Source organism: Temnothorax longispinosus, chromosome 3 (genome assembly GCF_030848805.1).
Source record: "Temnothorax longispinosus isolate EJ_2023e chromosome 3, Tlon_JGU_v1, whole genome shotgun sequence".
Classification (NCBI taxonomy): domain Eukaryota; kingdom Metazoa; phylum Arthropoda; class Insecta; order Hymenoptera; family Formicidae; genus Temnothorax; species Temnothorax longispinosus.
This window is the reverse complement of record NC_092360.1, coordinates 12,181,046-12,207,765: the sequence shown is the minus strand read 5'-3', so window position 1 is coordinate 12,207,765 and position 26,720 is coordinate 12,181,046. Positions and strand designations below refer to the sequence as shown.

At 34.2% G+C, this 26,720-nt stretch overlaps 1 protein-coding gene across 2 annotated transcripts in view; it reads right to left on the bottom strand.

The window, feature by feature from the left end:
* LOC139810442 (pikachurin) overlaps positions 1–26,720 on the bottom strand; it is a 99,953-nt gene that overhangs the window by 33,669 nt on the left and 39,564 nt on the right. For both annotated transcript variants that reach the window (XM_071773994.1, XM_071773993.1), the window contains one exon: positions 3,958–4,159. In XM_071773994.1, coding sequence (XP_071630095.1) covers positions 3,958–4,159 — 202 coding nt within the window. The remainder of the gene's footprint in view (positions 1–3,957; positions 4,160–26,720) is intronic.

Sequence of the window (26,720 nt, the reverse complement as noted above, 5' to 3'; positions counted from 1 at the left end):
ATGGAAATCATCATCAGTGGCGATAATCTATTCGCATATTGCAAAAGTAATCCACTAATATGTAAGCCCGCACAATAATATTCTCTGCTTAGTTAATAGAACAATAAATCTATACGGCTAAGCATTTAGCGTTCGACTAATGAACTGTGGAAACGAATTCGGGAAACAATAGGCAGTCAATGAATAAATTACATGGCACGTTTGATGAATGTGTCTATGAATTCGCGGTATCTGATCTATATATTATTTTAATCCCTTTATGCAATCCCAGTGCAAAATCTGAATAGAAGCTATACCATAGAAAATCATCCTCGAGAATGTACAATTTTTTTTTTTTTTTACAAATTGCTACTTACGAAACCTGTCACGTTCTTATTCATCATATTTTGCTTTTAGGAAATTTATTCATACTTATGACATTTATGACATATTACTATATATGATATCATACAATAATAATTTCGATGTTATATAGGAACTTTTTAAATTTGATAATTTTTAAAATCTTTATTACAAAATAAAATTGTTTTATTCATTATAAGAATAAATAATAATAATCATTAGCGTCTTTTTTATCAAATAAAATATTTCAGTAAATAAAATATTTGATATGAAATATTTTCTGTTCTTTTAGTTATGTGTTTGCGATACACATTAAAAAAAGCTCTGAATATTATTTTTACCCAGCTTATATAATATTTAATCCTAGAAACAAATAAGAGCTAAACACAGACCGCAAATTTTACTAAAAATTTTTGAGAAAGAGAAAATAAAATAGGTAATATAATTAAATTATCGATTTTTTCCCACTTTTATAGATATGATTTATTTTTATTATATTTAAAAATATACGGAACGAACATAAACATCTCGTTTCTTCATTATCCATGAAATATAAATTTCATCACTTGGAAGGAATTTGAGTAAAAAAATGTATATTTAAAAAATTCCAATACATTCTATTTATTATGGTTTTATTTTCTTTCTTTTTTTTCTTTTTTTATCTGAACAATATTATACATGGAAATTGAATGTGTTATAATCTGTTGACGTTGAATAATTTTCAAACAAAATAAACTTATTAATGTACTATACCTTCATGGTGTTCTAAATTATGATTCTCCTGAAAATCTTATACTTATGCTTGACAATTTGTACGTAAAATGTTTAAAAAATTGACGGTTATACTACTTTCAAGGATATGTATTTGTATCACTCTATTCTAGAGCACATTTATTCTAACGTAATAAGTCTCTATGAGATGTTATATTTACTCAGACACGGTGCTTTACCATCTCCTACACATCCTCCTCTTCCTCTTATTGTCAGATTCATTTATTGCACTCACAACACTCGCGAAAATACAATTAATTACGACTACACGTACTAATCACCAGAATAAGATTATCTCACAGCACTTTACTGTTGCACTCCTGATGTTAATCTCACACGACGTACACTTTACTACTGCACATCGTAACGGAAGAAGAACGCGTAAAAAGTACGAAGCTTTGTAATTCCCTCGACACCCGCAAATCTCGCAAATAAACACAATGAATAAATCTTAAACGGTGTAGAGTTTTCATCAACTCACGAATAACGATGTACAAATACCGAATTTATGCTACATGTCATATAAAGATGACAAATATTCAAATATAGATTTGATTACGACACTCATTAGCTAAATATCATTAAACATCGTTCAGTCCAAAAGTCTATTCGCTTCGTGTACAGGCGACGTCCCGTTTATGACTGAGAAATTAAAAAATGATATTGGTATTTCAATACCGAGTAATTAACAAAGTCGAATTAGTGACTAATTGAGACGCAATCATGCGAAAATATATATAATCAAAATTTAGTTAATCGTGAAAGTTAATTAACCGCGCGAGTTGTTAATTGTTCGTAAAAAATAATCGCGTTTCGATATATAATACGACGTATGGAGCAATTCGCTCCGCTACCTGCCGAGTTTCGTCTCATCGTACGAATTTATGCAGGCCGTAGCGAGATGTACAAAGAATAAACATACCAAGGCTGCGCCGCAAGTCAGTCTCGAGTCAGCCTTCTTCGAGATATTTAAAATATTATGAAATAAACTTCAAATTGCTTTAAATATTTGGTTTTTTTAATTTTAAATTAATGTTCAATATATATTCGATATATCACGACAGTTCTCGTTATTTGAATAACTCGATCCGACGATTTGTATATTATTTCGCGCTACATTAATATCGAAATATATATATATTAGGCAAATTATATTTAAACCAAAAGTTCAAAGCGCGATACAATACTCGAATCCAAGCGTCGCTGAGGAGATAATTATCACCCGTATATATGGCGCGAAACAGTAGATTATAATCCCTATTCTCTATCGTTTCGATTTTTACTCCAAACGATGTGTTTAATTAATAACAGTCGTAATATAGCTCGTATTAATACTACCACATGCGTGGTATATGAATTCGGCCTTTGTATATCGATCGTTCGTAATTTATGAAAACTTTTCGCCGTCGGAGAATTCGTTCGTTCGTTTTGCTTATTTACGAGATTCGTGTGGCTTGAAGTTAATAATTCGCGTAAAACATTTCGATAAGTATAAATTATCGCTGTTTCGAGTCCTTATTAGTGCGAGTTAATAACTGCTTATCGTAGCAATTACAATGAGCTACGATAACGTTTAGTACTTTTTAATATTTGTCGCGATTGTTCGATAAATATTGCAACGATAAACGGAATGGCTGTCATTATTACCTATTGGCTCGACTTTATTATGCGAATGATAACATCTTGCATGGCGGCCTTGTGTTTGCGCCGTATACTGCCCATAATAGATATCAGCCCGCAAAATCTATATTTTATAAAATAAATGTGCGGCGAATATTCTATTCTTTGCATTTCAAATTAATTTTGAACTGTTATTGCATATTTTGCGCTTTGTTTTGTGGATTTGTTAGCATTGCCTAAGATATATGATTTCATGGCAATTTAAAAAATAGATATTACTTACTTTACTTTAAAGAATTCTTGAATCTATTATTTGAAGAGTATAACTTATAGCAGAATTTTTCAATAAGAACACGATTACAAATATGGACAATGTATCTTAATTGCTTGAGTACACTATTACGTATATATCGCAATATCGAGAAAAGTATCGTCGTAATATTATATAGGTGTCATGCGGTTATATAACTTCGCGATGTACTTGTAGACGAAACTTTACGTAGTGCGTTGTAAAATAAATCCTACGGCATCGTTTTCACGGCGAAAAAGTTCTCCGTCGATGGGGTGGCGCAAAACGTCGTAAAAGAGGTGGTACGGGATCAGACTATATTGCAAAAGGTAAACTTTTAGTTTTTGCACAGCGCTCATAAATCGTACATAGACTCCATTAAGTCACGGCTTATTAAGCTGTAAACGAAAAATTAGTCTCGGCACGGAATGCTTAATTAATGATCACGTCAAACTCAGGGCAAAAGTCTCCGAAATTATGGCGCCGAAGTGTCCTATAAAGTGTCTCGTATAACTTTATATTCAATGCAGCTTGCTTCTCCTTGCGGGGTCAAAAAAAAAATCGATGAACCCTCATTCTTGATATACATATACTGTTTAAAAAGTTACGTAGAATCTTCATCACGCTTTGATGACATTTACGACGATCTCTTAATTTTTAAATTAATATTTTAATGTTACCTCTGTGAACTTAATCCTATTAAAGAGTTTGCTATCTATGTTTCTTTTATGATATCATTTGCTAATGCATCTCGTTATAAATTGTATACTGAATGTTTTTTTTTTTATTCGTTTAATTAAATGGTTTTGTGCGCGTATATCAATTCCGTTTATGTGCGAATAGTATTAAAATAAAAAATCAAATTATTTTATAATATACCAATTATTGTCACTTAATTGATAGCTTAAATAACGTAAAGTATAAAATTTAAGTACCTGAATTCGATAAAGCCATGATGCAGTATCAAGGCCATAAAGTCGCCCTGAAGATCGTCCCGTTCTCCCGCCAGGAGAAGCACCCCGTCCCATGCTTCTGGTCGAAATTCTAGTTCTAATTGAACATGTTTGTAAGCGGCTCTTAAGGCGGGAAAAGCTAGCCAGCCTGACCCAGTAAAACGTGGCGATCTCACTTCAGCTTCTGGAACAACATTACATAAAGTCTTTTTACTGATTCAACGGAATTTGTTTTGTTGATATAGATTTCGTCGACCTAGCTGACTTGCTTTTGAATTATGTCATCAGTTATATCTATATTAGAGTATTGGATGATTTTGCAAAAGTTTATGATTCTGTGATATCGCGAGTAAAAAAATCTACATTAATATATATGATACATGAAAGTGTATTTTTCCGTTACGTAAAAATACTACTGAAAGGCTACTGTAGTTGCGAGAAATATATATAAAACTACAGTAAATATTGCTATAGTAAATATTACAGTAATTGCTACACTAAATTACACTAAATTATAGCAATTACTGTAATATTTAGGTACTACAATTTTGCTATAGCAATTACTGTAATATTTACAACAGTTTTGTCTACTTTCTCGCAACTACAGTAATAGCTTTTTCCATAAGGGATACTGTTTAGATCCTACGGAGATCCTCAAAGACATACAAAAAGGTTTTTTTAAACAGAATTTTATCATATCTTGAACTTATAAAACGATTTCATATATTTTTATGAGAGACAAAAGACACAGAATTTTATTCAATACCAATATCAGCATATTAATAAAAAAATATTTTTATAATAGAATTTTTTATGACGTCTATTGTTCAAAAAGCAATATCTCAATAAATGCATCTCTTAAAAAGTATCACAAAATAATCTCGAAGGATCCGCATTTGTTGCAATTTGCAGCCGAGATACGTGCGAATGGTTAACATGCTGGTATCGTCGGCCACTTTCAAAGTATACATCGACTGGAAGGGAAAAGAGCGGAAAATCGGGAATTCCGGCCGCACGCGAGGCTTATGGAACGTCCCTTTACCCCCACGATCTACAACCTCGTATCAATCACGTGAGTGTACCGCAGGGTGTACCCGTAGAAAGACCCCGAGCACGTGGAACACGTGAGCGTAAAGGTGACAATAAATCAGGCTGGACCAGAAGAATAGAAAAAGTTGCGCCCGTGGGGCCTGGAAATGGAATTCCAGTTCTTGATAGCGCCGGGAATCCTCGACGCTATCGCGTAACAAAGCGTCGTTCGGCTGGCACAATCGTACGCGCAATTACAACGGGTGATATCGGGAAGACGGAGAGAATTTATCGTATACTGACACGCTGTGTTAGCGCGAAAAAATATTTTCGATCGATTTTTCTTTACTGCGCGCCGTAAGATCGATTCAAATCCGATCCCAGGCGCATGATTTGCTGCAGCGATACCTATTTGTTTTATCACACAAGAAATTACTATGTTACAATTTATATAATTATCTCCTTTTTAAGATAATGCATGATATATTTAAAGTTTTGTTAATTATTATGCAATGATTGCAAGTGGTTTCAAATTATAATTTAATTTTAATTAACTTTATATATATATGAGTATATAATTTGGTAAAACAACGGCTGAATATTAATGTAAAGTACCCGAGTAATGTAAAATTTTGATAAGACAACTTAATAACATGTAGTCCATGTCGCTCATTTGTTGCAACAATGATATAATGATAAAAAAAAGTTTTTCAAAAAATGAGTGTGAATATTTTAAATTATTAAAATTTTGTAACATCATATTTAAATGCGATTTTGGTATAATAACTGTATGTACTGATTGTAGAGGAATAAAAATATCTAACTATACATCTACTCTTCATTCAGTATATTGAATTATTATCACTCTTTTGCAAACAACTAAAAAATGACAATTTTTTACTTATGTTGTTGTAACAAATGAGCAATATGTTATAAAATATAGGAAAACGTCAATGAAATCGAGAAATACTCTAATATTCTATAAATTTCTCTATCCGGAGTTGAATAACTAAGTTGTATTCAGACCATATATTCTCTCTTTGCAGTAGAACAAGTACATCGCAGGCAGACCATAGATTCAACTCTCACAGTAGAATAAGTAAATTATAGCCGGACCATATATTTCTTCCTCTACCAGAACAAGTACATTATATTCGAACCAATGCAATTCTCTTTTCGATTACATAGCCATGTATTTTCAATATGCTTAGAATTAACTGCATTGCAGCTATAGGATTGCGTATATAAATGCGTTCTCTTGCTATTTTTCATCAAATAAATATCGATACTAAAAAATCAGTACAGAAAAAAAAAGAACCGATACTGTTACGTCAGTTGCTGTATAAATTCACAATCACATAGAATAAAAAAATGTAATACTTTTCTGAAACTTAGTTTAAAAAGACGATACAATTTATGTTAGAGATTTCAAGATTAAAGTTTAATTATAATTTTATATGCTACATATGTTTATATATGTATATGTTTCAATACATACTTTATGCACATATATATTCTAAATTCTTTAAATTTCTCTATGACATGATTTACATGATATTACACATAAAATTATAAAGTTGTGTTAGGATAAAATTTCATTTTATATCCTAACAATAAAATTTAAAATTTTACTTGCCAATGGTACTACTTATGCCGGCTAATAAAGCGGAATCCCATCGTCTGACCACTCGTCAAAGCATAACATAACCGAGGAATAATTTACATTAAAAAAATATAAAATCTCAGCATTTTACGTTTATAACTGGACCAGTCTTTTATGTGAAAATTTTGCATTTCCAGCATATTTTGCCATATAAATAAAAGTCCATAGAAAAATGCATTTACAATATAAATAAAGTAACATACAACACGAGTATGTAAAATATGAATATGTGTTTTTATTGTGATAAGAATTTATACTAATATAGATAAAATAGAAATAGCTACGGTTTGTGTAAAATTATAAAATATAGATCCATATTTATAGTGTCGCGTTTCTCTAGTAAAAAATTTATCTGAAACCGATCTCGAGACAATTTAATAAATCTCGCTTTATCAAAATTGATCATAAAAAAAACTGAATATTCTGTTTAACATAATATAATCTGATCTTCAGATCTATCCTACGCCTGTAAAAAAACTCATTGCCATCATATTACATCTCTCTCTTCAAACTTTTGTACATAGATACAATTTTCTCTTATTACTTGAAATAACGGAGATACTTGACAAAGTTGGACACCTTGTAGATTTATAACACGTTAAATATTTCATAACGACGAAAATGGCTGTGTATGGCCTCAGTGTTTGTTTTGATGGTATACACCATTGCGTATCCAAGGCCACCGCGCGCCGTGTTATCATTTCCGCGGCGTAACTCGAGCGAGCAGATAACGGCGCGAATTATTTCGTGTGTCGTCGTATTAATTAATGAAACGCACGATCGCGGCACGTACTAGAAAATATTAAACGATATTGTACAATCATAGTTATTACAGTAAACAATTATATTAGCTCAGAAACTGATATTTCGCGCGATTTATTAATTTAAAGCCGCGAATCTCGCAAATAAGCAAGACGACTTCTCAAACACGGCGCGCGTAGAAGGTTTTCATATACATATTAATATATACAAACCTTAAAATTTATATTACGTAAGAAACAGTACTGAAATACAAGCTTTACGACTGCATTTATTAATTAATAAGTCCATTAAAGTCCATTAAGACTCGAAATGATAGAAAATGAGGATTATAAATTATTATTTTGCGATGTACAGATGATAATTATTTCCTAGGTGATGCTTGGATTCGAGTATATACTGTATCACGCTTTGGAGTTTTGATTTAAATAATTTGTCTAGAAAATCATTCACTGAATCGAGTTATTTATGTAACAAGAAGCCATATCATTGTTATGATATTTGACCAAAGATGAAAGAAACAGAATACTTAAAGTTTATTTTCTAATATATTAAATATTTCAAGGAAAAGGGTTATCTAGTACGCATGGCCTTGGCTATATATTCTATACACATACATTTTTGTCTTGTGTACATATACTTTTTACTACGGCGCACGTAAAGTCATCGCGCGCTATTAATTATCATTGCCATGCCATTTGCACGACGAGACTCGAGACGGCAAATACCGGAGCAAATCGCTCCATCCATTGTACGCTGTCCATTAAGACGCAATTAATTTTTACGAACAATCAACAATCCGCGCTGTTAACAAACTTTTACGATTAACTAAATTTTGACTGTATATTTTGACGTAATTGCGTCTCAATTAGTCTCTAGCACGATTTCATTAATTGCATGGTATTAAAATATTATATCAATGACATTTTCGAATTTTTCGGAACGTCACGCGTATGAAATGAATCAATTTCACGTTGACAAACGTTTAACATATTTCATTAGTATCGTATTTAAGCCTGTATTTGAATATTCGTCACCCCTGTGCGTATGTATAGAATATAAATCTGCATTTATTTCATATTGTTCGTGATTTGTTAAAATTTTCTGCCATTTGAGATTTTATTCTTTGTGTTTATTTGCGAGATTTGCGGATGTTAAGAGGAGCTTTTGTACTTTTTTCGTGTTCTTATTCCGTCACGATTATACAAAAGTAAAGTACACGCGCGTCGCGTGCAATCGTGTAATATCGGGAGCGCTGTTCAAAGTGTTATACGATTATCCTATTCTGGCGATTAGTAATACACGCGATCGTAATTAGCCGTGTTTGCGCGAATGTTGTACTGTATAAGTCCGGGAATTTGAATGAATTTGAAAGGAGATGGAAGAAAAACGAAAAGGCCTCGGACAATGGCGAAACAACTATGGGATATAAGTGATGTATTTTTTATTTTATTAATAGATCTGCATGAGAATTATATCAGAGATATATGTTATATGTACATAAATTCATGTCTATCAGGGTAAAAGTATAAGAATATAGGTAAATAATGTCTCATGCAGATTTATTACTTTGAAATGAGTGAGTTTAGAACACAGATTAGTACGAATATTTAATCTAGAATTTGACATAACTTTCAACGTATTGAAGGAATTCTTAAGTATAATTTCAAATTTTGTTTCTTGCAATCAACTGAGTACACTTTCAACTCAGCTTGATCTCTATAATCAAAGTGTGAACCGTTTTTGCCTCAACAAAATATGAAACTTTATATTAAGTATCTTATTTAATACGCTTTTGATACGAAATTCATGTAACAACTGTACATATAATATACAGTAATTTATCGATTACATGGCATGAACCCGTGTAATAGCTACATCACTTACACGAATTATTACATGTCAATGACGTAAGGTCCGAACATTTCGTATCGGCGAATATTTCATAATTAGTTCCGTGTGGTTCTGACAATTAACAGACTCGATGGCGGTGACATAGACATCCCGTGATAATCGTGACAGATCAATGGTACGTTACAAACATGTGCCGTGCCAGCCATGCCAGCCATTTTCTCCGGAACATTACCAACCAAAATCCGGATCGTATCATCGTTAATGTCCGCGTCCCATTCCCATATTCGCATTGTTATCAATATGAGACAAAGAGAAATGTCGTGTATCGAAGCTTGCATGATTATATAGGAAAATTATGACGCACACTACAATTATAACACGCGCGCGATGCACTACACGATGTCGATATTGTAATAGATGTTGGTAATCGCGATGCATATACTCGTAAATAAAATCAATCGCATTAATTATTGCAATCATAACTTGTAACGTTTTAATATTTTTTAATATATGTGAAATAATATTATTTCGATGTTATATTTTGCAAAGAATTAAAAAATATATACATATATCATTTCAAATTCATACGTTTTGTACTAATATTTGTGCTATATACATATAAATTATTATAAATAATAACATTTCAAATTTTAAAAATGTTGTACATTTAAAGAAAAAATTTTTTTTATTTGTTAGAATAAGCCATTTAAACTATTCGAAGCGCGAATCTACAATTTCTCCGGCGCGGCGTTCAGGTTCTATAAGGACCGAGCAGCCAACGTAATACTACTTAAAAATCAAATACGATCATGAATCCGGTATGAAACAAGATAAAAAATTACGAAAGTTGCTTGAAATATCCATAATTAAATATTTGACATAAAAGAGACTGTAAGTGCCTGCAGCAAAAGTTGCTTATCTCTAGAAAATGATATTTTCCTTAATAATATTTATCAAGAAACGTATAGAAAAATTCTGTTTATGCCGAGCATCATAAGCTGCTCATAAATAATATTTTACTCGTGATTTTAATAAAATCCTAATTTATTCTCAATGGAAAAATGATTTTTAGAATCTCGGCAGTTGTATTATTTCTTTCTTTTAAATATGTGTTTCTTTTTTCCAAGTTTATTAAAATTTTTTAAGCAGTTAAGATAACATGCTGATTTCAATATTTTGTCAACACTATCTGTAAAAAAGAAAAAAAAACAAGTTTCTCAACGGTCACGCGATTTTCCATTACGTTTCGTTTCCATTCCTATCTTTCGTTGTTCACGTCTGTTTCATCAGTTTTCGCTTCAACCTCTATTTACGCAAGCGTACACTTCAATTTTGTCGACACCGGCGAACAAATATCATTTTGGCGGAAGTACGCCGAGGGTTGTGACCCGCGGAGAGTACAATTTAATTGGAAAAAAGTTAACTCGCGATGTCAGTATCAAAGAGCAATCAAAAGGACGTATGTTGGCGCGTGCCGAACGGTGTGTCATAAGTCAACGAAGAACAGTATGCAGAGCGCGACTCGTACATGTTGCCGTGCGCTATATCGATTTTATAATCAAGGCAGAGGCAGTGAACCGCGTGCTCTCGTTTCACCACCCGCGATGCCGTCCCTGACACCACGCGAACTTATATCCCGGACGTCACGATCCTGAAATACCTTGCGGTGTACACAAAAATTTCTAATAGTTCGGGAAATATTTCACGCAGGGGAAGACTTCGCAATAACGTTTTTCCCCTCGAGTCAATAATAAATAAGGAATATAGCAAATAGGAACGGTCGGCGAGATATTACACGTATATGGATCTAACGTGTATCAGAATCAGAAAATTTTCAACATCTATTGCAATTAATTGTTATATAATTCTTACGTTCGCAGATTGTGTAATTGGAGTGTGTAAAATCGGCGGGCTATTCCGACCACATAAACCGTAACAATATTTCCATGCGTTTACCCAAACTGCGATCAGAGATGAACCCGCTACCGCGTTCACCATTAACGAATAACGTTGCGTGAACGCACACAAATAAATTCTAAAATTAATTGTATCATTGTACACGCGCGACGGCACGATCTGCATAATTGGAGCGGCTACTCGTCGCATTCGCGTGGAATTATGGGAATCCCTACACGCGTAATCCGGCAGTCGTCGTGCATGTGCTCGCACATGCACCTGTTGTGGCGTATCTCGTGTCTAATCGATTGACTATCCGCTGTGACGCGACAAATTGCGTTTGTCCCTCTTGCATTATGGCCGACACAATGGCCATATACCCACGTGCCCCGTACTCCTTTTTGCTTTCATCGCCGTAACCCTTTCGCCGGCAATCGAGTGAAGGTTGCCGTGTGACCGGGTCGCCTTTTTTTCTCACGAGCATCGGTGAACGCATCGATGAACGTGAATGAAGTTTTACTCTTTCGCGAAAAACCGGATCGTGCCCTCCCTCGAGCGATATATTTTGCGCGGTCGCCGCATCATTACCAGAATAACAAACTTCGTTGGTAAACACGTCGAATGCAGCGCAAATTTGATTGATTTTGCAAAGTTACTCGAGCGAAAAAAAACTTTGATAAGTTGCCTTCTAAAGTTACGATATCTTATCGATATCTATAAAAATGAATCTTTATGTATTCCGCCGCTCCCTTTCTTTTTCAGCAGATTCTAAATTTTATGTTTATTTAACACGTGGTGTTTAATGCTAACGTAAAAAGGAAAACGCTTGTACTTAACACTGAATGCATCATAAGAATACAAAGAATTGTATACTTAAATATATTTCACGAGATAATGGCAGTAAAAGACAATCGATTAACGAAGAAAACGAGTTAAGTCATCCTTTGAGAACACCCCGGTAACGGGCACGTCGAGTTTAACTCACCGTCAAAGCTAAATAATTAAATTTCTTCGGTAACTGTTAAGACATCGTGTGGCTTAATATAAATAAAAAAGACAACTGCTATTTCAAAGAAACCTACATTAAAATTTATTAAAAATAAAAATCGTATGTTTCTTATATACATATGTATCTATTATATACTTACATTAAATAGATTAAGCTTTTACAAAACGCGTTTTTGTGTCTAAAGAAAATATCTTGTTTTATAAATCAAAATGAGCTTTCTCTAAACGAATGGATGTAACGTTGAAATAATCTTTCGTTGCAAGTTTGAATTACGACGTAAACGTTGTCGAAGCAGCTGCCTAAATTTGCCGAGAAAGTTATTTTGACGAGCCATGCTTTACGAGAGGAAAGGGGGGTGAGGAGGAGGGAGAGGAGGGATAGAAAGAGAGAGAAAGAGAACGCGCTCGTGACAAACAATTTCAAATATTCTTTTGTATTTCGTGTACGATCAATCGGATCGGGATTACGTAACGGCACAGAGCGACAAAAGTCTGAATTTTTGAAAATTCACCGAAAAGTATCCCTAAATAATCTGAAAATGTGACTAGAAAATCGCAATAAAATAATTGTAAAATATTGTAGACAGCAATATTTCTAGATCAAAGCAATTACGAAGCGTGGATGAATTAACACTTTTGGAAATATTCCACAAACATAATCGATAATTAGAATTGTTCCGCGTTCTTTCTTGAGAGTTGTGGGTCTCATCTGGAAAAGACGAGCGGAAAAACGCCCGAAATTCTTCGCTCCTGATATGAGTAAGCGAGAACCCCGCGAAATCGCGTGACCAGAATAGTCTTTCGAGTAGTCGGCAGTATCGACAAAACGATTATCGTCGCCCGTGTGTGTTCATGTATATGCGTTTCTGTATATGCATGTGTGTGTTTCTTACGTGAGCTGTTAGACTCTGGGCAGCTGTTGGCAATAATTGCTGGGTGGATCGTCGCGCTTTACCACTCCCTGTAGGAAGACACTCTCGCGAAGCCGGTAAACACAGCGATGTATCGGATCGTCTAAGCAAAATTGGTCCGCTTTCGCGCGCCGGCTACGGTCATCCCGTCCCGTTTTCATACTCATTTCATTTCGTCGTACTTATCCCGGACCGTCCTTACCGTCCGTACACTCACGCTGTTGCTGCATATACCGCGTACCTCACGTGTTACACGCACCGCTGAGTCACCACATTTCAAATGGCTTGCATTTCGTTACGATTTAAGTTGCGTTAAATTAATGCAAGGCGATTGTCGAGAACAAAGTTACACTGCCTTTTAGAATTTATAATTCAGAATTTATTGATTAACTGATTATTAGTCTTAATGTGTTTCTTTCATTTAGAAAGAAATTTTTTAATCTTTTTTTTAAAAAAAACTTTAAGCTTTTTTAGAACAGAATATAATTTAAAAGACAGTAAGTTTTTTGCAGCAATTTACTAGCTTTCAATTTAGATATCTTTTTTTTTACCATGCAATGTTTCAATCTTTTCGATCAACATCGATAGTTATGCTTGATTAATCGAATATAATTTTTCTTTTTAATGTTTTCTTAATTTTCTCCGATTAACTTATTGTTAGAATATATATAAATAAAAAAAAGCGAATTTAATATTGATAAATTTTCAAAAATAGGCGTTTTGCATAATATCCTAATATTGTGAGTATTACCAATGTAACGAAAGCAAAGTATGCCATGAGCAGCGAGGATCGATAGCTCCGGCTCGAACTTCGGTAAGTGCAGCGAGCTGCAGCTTTTGTCCTTTCGTAAATATTGACCGAACGTAGCTCGTTGCGCAGTATCGTAAGCGTGGTATTAAAAACAAAGAAGTGATCGATCGTTCCCCATATAAATTTTTATTTTTTTAAATTATATTTCTGAACGAATAAATCATCGTACCGTGATACACTCTTGAATCTAGAATCTAGATCAACGTATTTTAAGATAACTGGAAAGATCATAACCTTTTGGAGGAAGATAGTACTTTACGTAATTACGAAAATCGGCTTAATATGTTCGCCGTTAAACACATACTTTCGCACACACATTTTAAAAAAATTGTTTAATTATTTTTTAGGAAAAGAAACTTGATATAACATTTGAATTTTATTCTCTTTATACCGTGTGCTAACCACGTAAAATAATCCATTAAAATAATTCGAGTTATGTATCGCGTACGAGATAATTCGTAGTCGAGCATCGTATTACATTTCGAGATAACACATAACGAACGTGTTATAAATATGAACTAGCATCGACTGCTTTAAGGGGAGCAGGACGTAATTGATCTCGTCGTAAAATAGACTGTTTTTCACAACAAGTAGTCATTGTAATTTTGGAAAGTGCTATTTTCTTCGAGTGACATATCGCTTACGGTCCCTAAAATGTGCTTCACAAAGTTCCGACGCTCGCCGATGTAATAACAGACGTAGATATTATTTATCACCAAAGTTTTAAGATATATTTAATTGCCGAAAGAATCAAATTAAAAAACTAATCTTAATTGCACTTTACATAGCATTTTATCTGACACTTGCAAGTATTTTTTATGCTATACTTTTTATTCTCGAATTATATTTGCAATAAAATAGGTAATAATGTACAAAAAGAAAGAGATTTATTTTTTTATATTTTCAAACTCTCGCGAGTTAATTTTCGTTTTAACAATATGCAGTGTAGGCTTTTTATATACTTGAATACAAAATAACTTAATAAAAATTACACTTTTTGTAGAGTTTTTAATATTTATTACATTAAACTATTGGGGAACATAATATTTTTGAAACTAATAATATATATATATTATATGTATTATCACATATAATATACGTAATAAGATTTATAAAATTATAAATATAAATTAGCGTTCCATTGTAGCAACTGTTTAACTTGTTAACCATTATAGCAACTTAAATGTTTACTTTATATATTTTCTCTTTCGTTAAAGTTGCCATAATGAAACGCTTCACAACGTATTCGACGTGACGTGACATTGTGAACTTTTTGACATTATTATAATAAGATTATATTACATTGGACATTTATTGGACATTTAAGATTTTAAATAGAAAATTATTGCTGGCGCAACAATTTAACAATAAATGTGGAACGAATCTTAGGAAAATTTTAAACGCATTCAAGTTCAAGAGAAATCTAAATGTAACTTATATTTCGGTTGTTCGAAGGATTATTATAATTTTGCTGTTGAAAAAGCACTCTGCAATCAAGAAGTTTGAGAATAGTTATCTAAGATTATTCTGTTTGCGCAAGTTAGCGGTCATACGTTTATATTATACTAAAATCTATAGAACAAATATTTTAATAACAAATTATAACCAGTATTATTATGTAAAGTCCCTTTTTCTAATGTGTCGCATAAAAATCACTTAACAGCTTAATCCGCAAAGTTCTGTAATGGTATTAGATAGTAAGAGGAATTACATTCCGGAAAAGTTGAAGAAGACAACTTTATAATAGCTTTAATGCGACATGATATTTTTCGCTGATAGCTTCGTGCAAAGTAATTTTGACAATCTTTCTTCCTGAAAATACTCATCGCTTGTATCTAAGTATCGTGAAATGTGACATATTGGATATTCATAAAAATTTCACGATTTTATTGATAACAGAAACGTTGTCGCGCAGCGCGGTTTAAACAGATTTTCCCTTATTCTTGTCATTTATCGCGTAAGAGCGAAGAATATTTGCAAGTTGCCGGCAGTTCATTATTTTCCTCGAGAAGGATAGCCAGACATAGAATGAGCTCGCTATTCTTATTGAATGAGGTTAACGAAGTACACAGGGTGTATAGCTTCGAGTCGTGGAAGGAACGGGAGTAACTTTTAACGAAGCACGCACTCCATTACGCGCGGGTTGTAATGCAGCTCGTTCGTCTAAACGCGCGTTCGCTTTCTTTCCAAACAATATTTGTCTCCTTCTGGAACTACTGAGCTATTCATTCGCGTCCGATACGCTTTACGGCTACGTCAGGAAGACTGAGCGGCACGGCTGCACTCGTTGTAGAATACGAAAAGATACTCTTTTATTCCTGAACAATGTTCGAGTTGTACTACTCGAAAGTGTATGTCTGAGAAAGTATATAGGCCGATTTTAAAGTGGGTTAACCCCTCAGATATATTTCGTGAGTAATTCGGAGTTGACATTTTTTAAAGCGAAAATTTGCTTGTATTTTTTCACAATTTCTTATTTGTCGATTAAATATGTTGAAAGTTTGATTAACACACGCGCACTATAATTATAAGTTTTAAATTTTATTAAAATGCAAATCACATTTGACAAGAAGTGAAAAATAAAATTTTACCATTTGCTTCTATCTCTGAGGATTAAAATAGTCATTTATAAATAAATAATTGATATTATAAATATATAAATAATTTGTAAATTAAAATTAATTTATGTCGAAAGGCATAATAATTAATTCTTTGTGATATTGATATTATTAATATTATTAATATAAATCATTTATAAATAAATTAAGTGTCTAAATTTTAATTTATAATTATAATTCCAAGATAATAATTTAGGCCACAATATTGTATTATATTATTATCAAAATGAGAGAGAGCCATTGACAACACACACAACACACATACATACATTCGCAAGTGATTATTTATTTACCGTTATTTAATCTAGGAGAAAATTCATGAAGTAATCGTCGAACGGAAATAATTCGTTTAATCAGTCGTTGTTTTAACAATATATCCGTCGCGAAGCGACGGCCGTTGGGACGAGAAAAAATACGGCGAAAAAACGTTACAGTGCAATTACGTCGTCGGGCTATGCATGCTCACCAAGTTATCCGCTAAATTATCCCTGCAGTAACATCCGAAACGAGCGGCACGAAAGTTCAACGCTCGTTAAGCACGTGCGCGGGGCCTTGCCGCGAAGTTACGTCGTTACACGGGGGCGGTGGGGAGGAGGGAAAACGTCTCCGGGAAGCTGGGAACACCGGCTGGCTGGTTGGCTGGGTACACGCGAACGGATGTTACCCCCAAATACCTTTAATAGGGCGCAACACACGTGTTTTAACGTTCCAAGATTACGCCATGCTTATACCGAGCTCACTAACATGACAAGCGGATTTAAACATGTTAACGAGAATGTCATTTTACGCTGTTTCGCGTATCAATTTTTCAGACTTTTACGATTCTTGGCACTGATATGCGATATACGTGAAAGTTAGATGAGATATTATCGGTAATTTTGAAGTTTTTGTGGGAATCGAATGTTGAAGAATAAGAGAATAAGGAGAAGAAATCATGGTACTGACCATTGGCACTTTATATAAGTACTTTTTCTTTGAGTTTTAAACTGTTGACACAGTTTTTAGGTGGGTTTCAGACGCATTCGTCCAAGTAAAAAGAACTTCGATTAAAACATTTTTAACGTAGTATCCAAACTAAATCGATACTATTCTCAGGATTTCGAGTAATAACGCGAAATATATAGTATTATAATATTAATAGCAAATATAGTTCAATAATTCAGAGATAATGATAATGTATTTAAATTACGTTCATTCATTACTGTAAGGGAGAATGTAGGCGTAAGTTTTTTTTTGCGATTGTCTGCAGAAAAAGTTCGAAGGTCTGATAAGACTTCAGCGAACAGGTTGCGTGCTCTATCGCGAAGTTTGATATAAATGATAATAAGCTAGCGAGTCAGACATTCCTGGCGAACACGCGAGCTAGGAGGATTCCCTTCAGTCACGGCATCCCTGGCCCTTCGATCGAAACGCCACGACGCGCCGCGTCGCTACGCGCGCCGGTCCCCTTTTCCGCCTTCGTAATTCTATGCACGTAATTCCATCCAGCTTTGGAATGGCGCCTTTGTACGAGCGACGCACGGAGTTCCCGAGCCCGTACACACGCCGAAAATTTACGGAGTCGTTAAGATCGAGAGCTTTCCCGTGAGCGAGAAACGAAAAAGATCGGGACCGAGAGGCGAAAACTAAGAATCGCGCTGTTATATATACGACCAACAGAAAAGCACGATTCTTCCGCTTCGGGCTTCCTCCCCGTGTTTCGCATGCCAAATTCGACATTTGTGATTGATAAACTCAGGATTCGTGATATTTGAATTGGTTATCGCGGAAATGCCGTTGCGTCTCTAAAGGGGGAATTTTCCAAAGACTAAAAAGGATAAGACAAATTCTCGTTGCGATAGAAATTTATAGAAATAGCTCGTGAAATTTTTAGATCTTTTCTTTTTCTTAACAAATAGAGATACAGGTCGTGACGTGACATGCGCGATAAATAAGGCTGAAATAACGTCTTGGCAAAAGCACGAAGTAATACCAGAAACTTACGGCAGAAAACATTCCCTGTGCACTTTATGTCTTTTATATTGTCACATAAAGTCGAAAAAAATGTAGCTTCTGAGAATCTTTTGTAGATCTGATAGCAGTTCATAGAACGTTGATAAAAACGCGGTCGCCGAACCAACGATAGGATTGCGTAATAAGAAGCTCGTGTATCAGGGTTGGCTTTCCAGTCTGTCCCGTGCACTAGAAGAAAAGACAAAGCGAAAGATCAAGTGCTCCACGCGATGGGGACCTAACAATGGCCGCGCCGAAGCCCTATTCTATAGAGAAAACAATACGGCTTGCTGCAGCGGTCAGAAGAACATTGAAACCCACTCCTATCGCATGCACAGTATACCTATGCAGGGCCGCTTTGAGCTCCATTTATGTTACAGATCGAATTAAGATATATTCTATATTCTAGTATTTTTATCACGCAACGTGACTTTATATTATACAATTTTATATTTAACATATAATAGCAAATGTGTTTTTCATTGTTGTATAAAAAAATCAATGGAGAGACACGCACATGCAGGATGCAGGTAAAAGATAACGTATAACAGAGAATAGAGAAGTTCACAACCATGGTTAACTGGAAACTGCATATTTCGTCACATGAGAGTAAAGATTCCTTAATATAATTTGAATTAAATAAAAACAATAATAGATAAATATATAGAATAAATAAACAAATCAATAATTTCTTTATAAGAACATCTGTACGTGGATAAAAGGAAAATGCTTGTTTACGAAAATATGATTATAGAATTTATATAGCGCTTAAAAATAAACAAAATTGTTTTATCGTTAAATTATTATTAAATCAAATCATATTTTCATCGTCAAATACATTTTAAGAACTTAAAAATAGGATAGATTGAAAATTAAATTAGCATTTATAACGATGTCTTTTTCTCTCATATATAAATTTAATTGTATCCTTCGCATGCGATATCGTTATACGGCTATACAGCTTCGTGACGTGAATTCATGCTTTCTTGCACAAGTAAAGCCAAGCTTAAATATTGGTTTGCGAATTAATGCACGACGATTCTCCGCGCACAATAACACACGGTCCAGATGTACAAATTATTTTATCAAAGACAACTAAATTGATTTATCGTAACCATAGCGTAAATGTTTGCTCGCGGCATACTGAGCTGCGGCCCTGACTGCATGTGCATGTGCATGTGCCCTCTCCTCTCCATCTAGGCGCATGTACGTTGTATATACACAGACAACACACACGCACGCACACACACACACACACACACACACACACACACGGTGCATGCATACCGCGACCGCACGTGTATCTATGTACGTGGTCGTACGGTATATGCGGCTCGCATCACTGCGGAAGACGTAAGGTACTTCGCACCTCACGTCTATCGCTATCACTTGGAGGCTCGATACGAAACGATATTCGCGGAATGTTTACTCTCTCAACAAACGACGTTCGTGCCATTTCTCGATGCAACCGGATGTAAAAATTGTCGCGGGCGTTTGTCATCGGCTGAGGTAGAAGCAATCTGGCGAAGAATCATATCACTGTAGGATTAAATCTATATCTATATTATCTCGGTATATAAACTTGACTAACTTTGTTTGAATTAATTGCGGACGAGTAGAGAGAATTTGCAAATAATATTGCAATGTTGCACATTGTAATATAAATATAAATCATTTGACGGCAGAAAATGTCCGGAGCGATATACAAATAAATTATAATAAAGGTTTTGAAAAACAGATTTTTGTGAAATTGATTACTGCAGTTTGAATATGCCGAGGAAAAAATTTTAATGTTCTAAAAATATTAATTTCATGTAATATTACGAGTTGCGATACGAACGAATCAATTGTTGGAAAGGTATATCTTTCTGAGTATAAAATTGAATGTACATGCTAGCACATTGTTTGTAAATTTTAATTATTAATCTTATTAATTAAATTATACTTCGTATTCCATTTGTTTAACAGCAATTAATTTCGCAGATAATAATTATGTTATGGCACAATCGATTCATTAATTAACGAACGCGGTCGTCTCGTTTTTCCATTAATTAATATACGAGGATATTAGGATTGAGGATAATTAATCCGCTTAGGTTTTTACCTTTAATCAATATACGTTCTGTAATTTTCAATTAGAGTACGTGGAAACAATTGAAAAATATGTCACATTGGTGAAAGTTTAGGAATTTAATTAAAATCTGCTTTAGAAAATAATAGATATAGATATAGATATAGAATATAGAATATAGATACATTTTGGCAAACTTTTAAGATAAATTTCTTTAAGAAAGAAAACAGTATAAGAGGAAGCTTTGAGATTGTTCGCTTGACTTTTACCTTATTTCCTCGTCTTTGGGATATTCGTCGTCGTTATCGCGAGAAAGCTGCTTTATAAAGAACTTCTGACAACGTAAGCAACAATGCGTCATACAATGAAAAAAAAAAAGAAAGAAAAACAGTCATCTTTAACGATTCACCCTATACCTAGTTCTTTCTCACTTGTTACTCCCGTATACTTTATTAGTATATATTCTCCGACTGCAACTCGGAGATTCGTTAGACTTTTATGATATATCATAAAGTGGGAGGTATAAAGAGCCAGTAGTTTATTGTGGTGCTAGTCTGGCGAGAGACGACGTGTCATGATGAACAATTTTTATTTTCCCGAGTCCAATTATTATAAAGATGACAGGAAAAGCTGATGAAAAAAAGCCAAAAAAATAACAGTTACATGTGTATACAATATGTACATTGTATACATAATAATAATTTGCATAATAATTGGTGTAAATTTCAATAACCTTTAATGATAAAAATAATTATTACATGTAAACAGCATAATTATACATATACATATAAAAACGATATAAAAATTATAGATTTAAAAAATTTTATTAAAAATATTTTATATATAAATAGAAAATTTATGAATTGACCATCACTTCCTGCCAGTCATTTTGGATTACGACGTCATATATGTGAAGAAATCGCGAGCTGGTGCACAAACGTTTTTCAGTCCGTATAAACGATTTTCCATCAACGAATCCACTTTAGTCCGATAACGCGGACTTCTGAAATATGTACAAGCTCTGCTATCAATCCATATATCATGCAGATATATCACGTTGAAACGTAAAATAATTTTAAACATTATATCTAGATTGTCTTCTATCGTTATAATAAAGAATGTGACATTTATTTAATCAATCTTTTTTACATGATTTATTAAACAGCACAATTTTTTTAAATGTTTTATTAGTCTACTTTTTTATTTAAAAAAAAATTTATTGTAGAAACGATTTTTCCCGTACGAAAATTATTCCCGTGTACTTGCTTCCATTTTTGTCGCTTTTAGCATCATAATTCAAAATGTTTGGCTATAACTACAGCTTAACACCTAAGAGCATAATTTCACGGAGTAAAATAAACAGCTCTCCCTGTTTTGTTGCATTCTAAGATAAACTATTGTTGTTTGCGCTATAATATACATAGGAAAAAAGAATTTAAGCGAGGAAATAATTTCCAGCAAAATCCAAAACAAAATTCCGTCGTCTACCGCGCGTGAATCTCACAGTGGAGAATTGTTGCTTTCTTTCTTTCGTCTCGCAATTTTTCGTCTCACACCTCGAAAGAAAAGACTTAATGGAGACGTTTTCGAGATGCTGGAAAACAAGCGAGAGACCAGCAAGATCAACGACCTAACTCAGACCACTAGGCGCTCCTTTGTTTCTGAAATCGCTGCTATTCGGCGGTCATCCTCAGAATGATTATACGCCATTCTCAGTAATACGAATACCGGTAGTACGATATACCAAACAGACCGTGGAAAAATTGTATCGAGCATCACAATGTGAAATTTATTTTTTGTTAACGTATATTTATAAAGCTATTGTTGCGACATAATTGCAAACTCAAGATCGTAGAGAGAGAGGGGGGGATTGCATATTATATTATAATTATACAAAATATTATAAAATTTAATTATATACGTACTATTTATTATTACATTATATCATATATATATATATATATAGTATTTTATATGTAAAACTATTAAATATAAAATATCTTATATCTAATATATTTATGTATTAAATATGATATATGTATATTGCATATATAATGGTATAAAATAGTATTTTTTGGTATATTTCTCAATTGTTATCTATATATGTATATTATCCATTAATAGAAAACTCGGACTCGTAAGGAGTTATACGTTTCTTAACAATACCTGACATAAAGAGTAATTCTTAAATTTTGCTGTTTAAAATACAGTCATTTCCACTCACGTCGTGACCCGCTTGCGTTATTTATTTCTTGGCACATTTTAGATTCAGCTTAAAGTATTCGCACTTCGTAATCTCGTGGGTACCGCGCACGAAGTGTCTTAAGAACAGTAACTCTTGGAAGATGTGCGAGGAAAAGAAAATGGGCGGGATAAAAATTGTAGAACTTGACGGAAAGCGTTGGAATGTTACGATAATTCATGACACCGTCTAGTTCACGTGAAAAGATACAGCCATCCATTTATTCCTTCCGTAAAGAAACGGAAAATCTGTTGTTTTCATGAAAATATATCTCAACGGTCTTTTTTAACATTTAGACTATCTAGCGGAGAAAGAATCACATTTTATTTTCATTTTTTTCGTGTCCATCTGTATTCCAGGATATTGTATTATATTACAAATTATAATTTGTCACTGAATATTTTATACATTTGTATACTGCGGGCGAATATGATAAATTCGTTCCAACGAGTATCCAGTTGGAAAAATTAAAAAGAAGAACCCCGATATTTTTCTGTGATAAAAATTCCAACTTAATTCGAGATCCTTGCGGGAGATATTTCCGCTCTTGAATTTTACAACTCGGTAAGAACGCGTATCGCGCCACCTCGTTAACGAAATGGATTATCGGACGCGAGAATTCTGATCGCGTTTCATAATTCATCCGCGCGGAACACCGCGCGAGATTTCCATCGATTCGAGATGCGACAGACGGCTCGCGCGTTCAATATATATCAAATTATCAATGAAGCCTTTCAACCGGAGAAATCGTGCCACGTGAGCGACGATAATGGGCGCTCTATGAGCCGATAACACGGTAACCGAATTATATCTTGTAACTGTGCGCGTCTTGGAGTAGGTAGATGCACTTCGGTAATATGCACGATAGCAACGTGTCGCAACTTCACGTTCGCGCGATCGTTACGTATGTATGCTTAAATGTGTACGCCCGAATGCGACGAGCTCGCGGTTGTACATACGTTAATACTATCACGTCGTCACGTTTTACATTTAAATGAGCTGTCTTGCATAAAATTCGGCAAACATCTTGATACAAGTTTGAGTTAATCACGCGTAATAGAGATCAGACAAACATGTTTCAATTGTAACATCTCAGGTAGCAGGATGACGTCTAAAGACGTCTTAATGACGTTTTATTGACGTTAGAGACGTCATTAAGACGTTATTAATACGTCATTTCACGTCACTCTGCTACCTGGGATATATCTAGATATAGTTGAGATATTTAGTCACTTTATATCACTAATTTGAAAAATAAATATAATCGGTAACTAATTCTAGTGTAAATTAAGTTAATTTTATTAAATATTTGACATTTTTAATTACTTATACAAGATCGCTAGCATAAATATATCAACGTCAAAAATATTATACCGATTATCCATGAAGAGCGACAACGTCGATAAATGGAGTCTAAATCGAGAATATGTCAGACAGTTAAATTGGCTTTATTTCAATTCTACTTTATTCACTTGTCCATTATTTAGTCTTTATTATTTTACACTTTTAAAAATATAACACCGACTATCACGAAGAGTGAAAACGTCAATAAGTGAAGTCTAAATCGAGAATGTATTAATTAATTCAATTAACTTTATTTCAATTCTATTTTATTCACTTATCTTATTATATTATTCTATATTTTTCTCTTTTTATTATTTTGAATCAATAATACGTCATTTTACCGAAACTGATTACGCTGTAGTTTGTGACTTTGACTAGCTGGAAATTATTCATGAATTCGATTAACGAGCATGTAGTCGGATACCTGGGTATACAGGATAGCCGGTCGATACTCCAAGCATGATGTAATACAATTAGATTTGCTATCCTAAAGTACTTTTCTATAAAGCAACAAGAAATATTCAAATCTAGCGTATTTAATATGTGAAAGTGTATAAGAAACAAAGAGAAAAACAGAGAATTCCAGTTTTAAGAAAAATTATAATTAACATGTGTGTTTAAAAGTATGAACACGTGTAAGATATATATAAATTTAATTATTTAGTTTATATAGAGGTAAATGAAAAAAATTTATACATCTAAGGCTACGGTCAACGTGACGCTACAAATGCTTTGGAGCGTTCTTCTTCTCCTTCTTTCTTCATTGAAAGAAAAGAGAAGAGGAATGCTTCGAAGCATTTGTAGCGTCACATTGACCGTAGCCTAAGTTCGCTCACTTATGCTGAAATTTTTTTATATTTGATAAAAAGATACGTTAATTATATTCACATTATTTTAAAAACAAGTAGAAAGAATAGACTTAGAAATTCACTGAAATCGTTGAAATTTCGATGTAATCGCGTTGCTAGATTATTCAATTGTTCTCGGCCAGATTGCAACAGGCTGCTCAATCAAACGCTTCAGAACGGAGATTCCGTTCCTTTTAGGGAAGAGGAAAAGAGAATTTAACGCCTCGAAACACATTTCGTTGTATTAAAAATGCAACAGGCTGCTCGTCTAACATTCACTTTCGACGAGACAGCGCTAGACTCAACTTTTTATAGATTTTTTTACCTGAAAGTGTTGCAAATTTTTTATGTAGCTTACTGACAGACCAAATGGTGAATAAATGAAGTTTCAAACAGTTTGGCACACCTGCGTCATACAGAAAAAAAAGTAATAAATCTGTAACCACTTTCATTTTGTAAATAATATACGTCAGCTATCATGGTTTGTGTGATATCGAAAAATTTTACCAATTTACGTCGCAACTTGTTAGATCTGTCTCTTTTATTGTGACACGCATGGTTTTGAAAACCGGCGATACGTAGCAATTTTATATAGTCTAGAAAAATAGTACAAAAAAAACGAGGTTATAAGAGTCATCGCGGTAAATATTTTCGATCAGATTACACCTTTCGCTGGAAGATCGGATATTCTGCATCTCTCAATTATCCTGTTCCGACAGACTGACATTGCAATTATCCTATCCGATGTTCGACGTTCGTGTTTTCCCTCCGGCTTAATGGAATAGAGATCGCACAATTAGGAAGGCGCGATTTATCCGCAAACAGCAAGAATCTAACGACATTTGGGCCGGGCTCTCTGTCCGGCGTTACAATGCCCACTGGAGACGTGCACGGTTAATCTGCTTAATCTAGCGTGTGGAACGCCATTTTGGCGGTGCGCCAATCTCGCCGGATTTCACCCTATACCCCGGCCGGTCGGCCGACCAGGTTCTCCGGTGGCCGAAGGCCGAAGATCATCGTAATCGTAGTATAATAACCCCGCTTCGCGCGGAATGGTCGGCAATTGTCCGACGATTGCTTCTGAAAGAGGCGATGATTGCCAGTTCTTTGGGTCGCTATACTTTTCTCGCGATCGATAGTCCTGTATAGATATATTCACTGAGAGTGTGTGCTAACAGGAAGATAATATCGTGGTACTAAAATGTCTTCTTCTACTGACAACTCTCAGATTACTCTGTAATTTCTATTTTATGTACGCGTAACAATTACGAGTTCTACAGTTATTAAGTGTAGATCTTTTCATTTTTGTATGTGAGAGAAGATGATATCATGGAACTTGCTGGCACAGCAAAATTACATTGCAGTTTTGCCGCGACAACAAGATTCTTTTTCTCCGTGTGCCCGCGGTGTGAATGAAATAATTAACGCGATTGCATTCTCCCGGCATCCCGGCATACTCCATCACCACTCAAAATCTTATTAAAAAGATGATCTGACGCTATTGTTCGGGAGACGGATTTCGGTTTTGGCTGAAATGGCACGGAAGTTTTCTTGATTTATGTCCGGTTGTAACGAGGAAGAGAGAAGGAGCGGCAGCTGCGAAAAAATAATTCTTCCGCTCATCGCGCCGCGTGCGCAGCTTCAACCGTGACATAAATCACAGCAAAGCCGCCGTCTCTCACACCTCGCGATGGCGGAC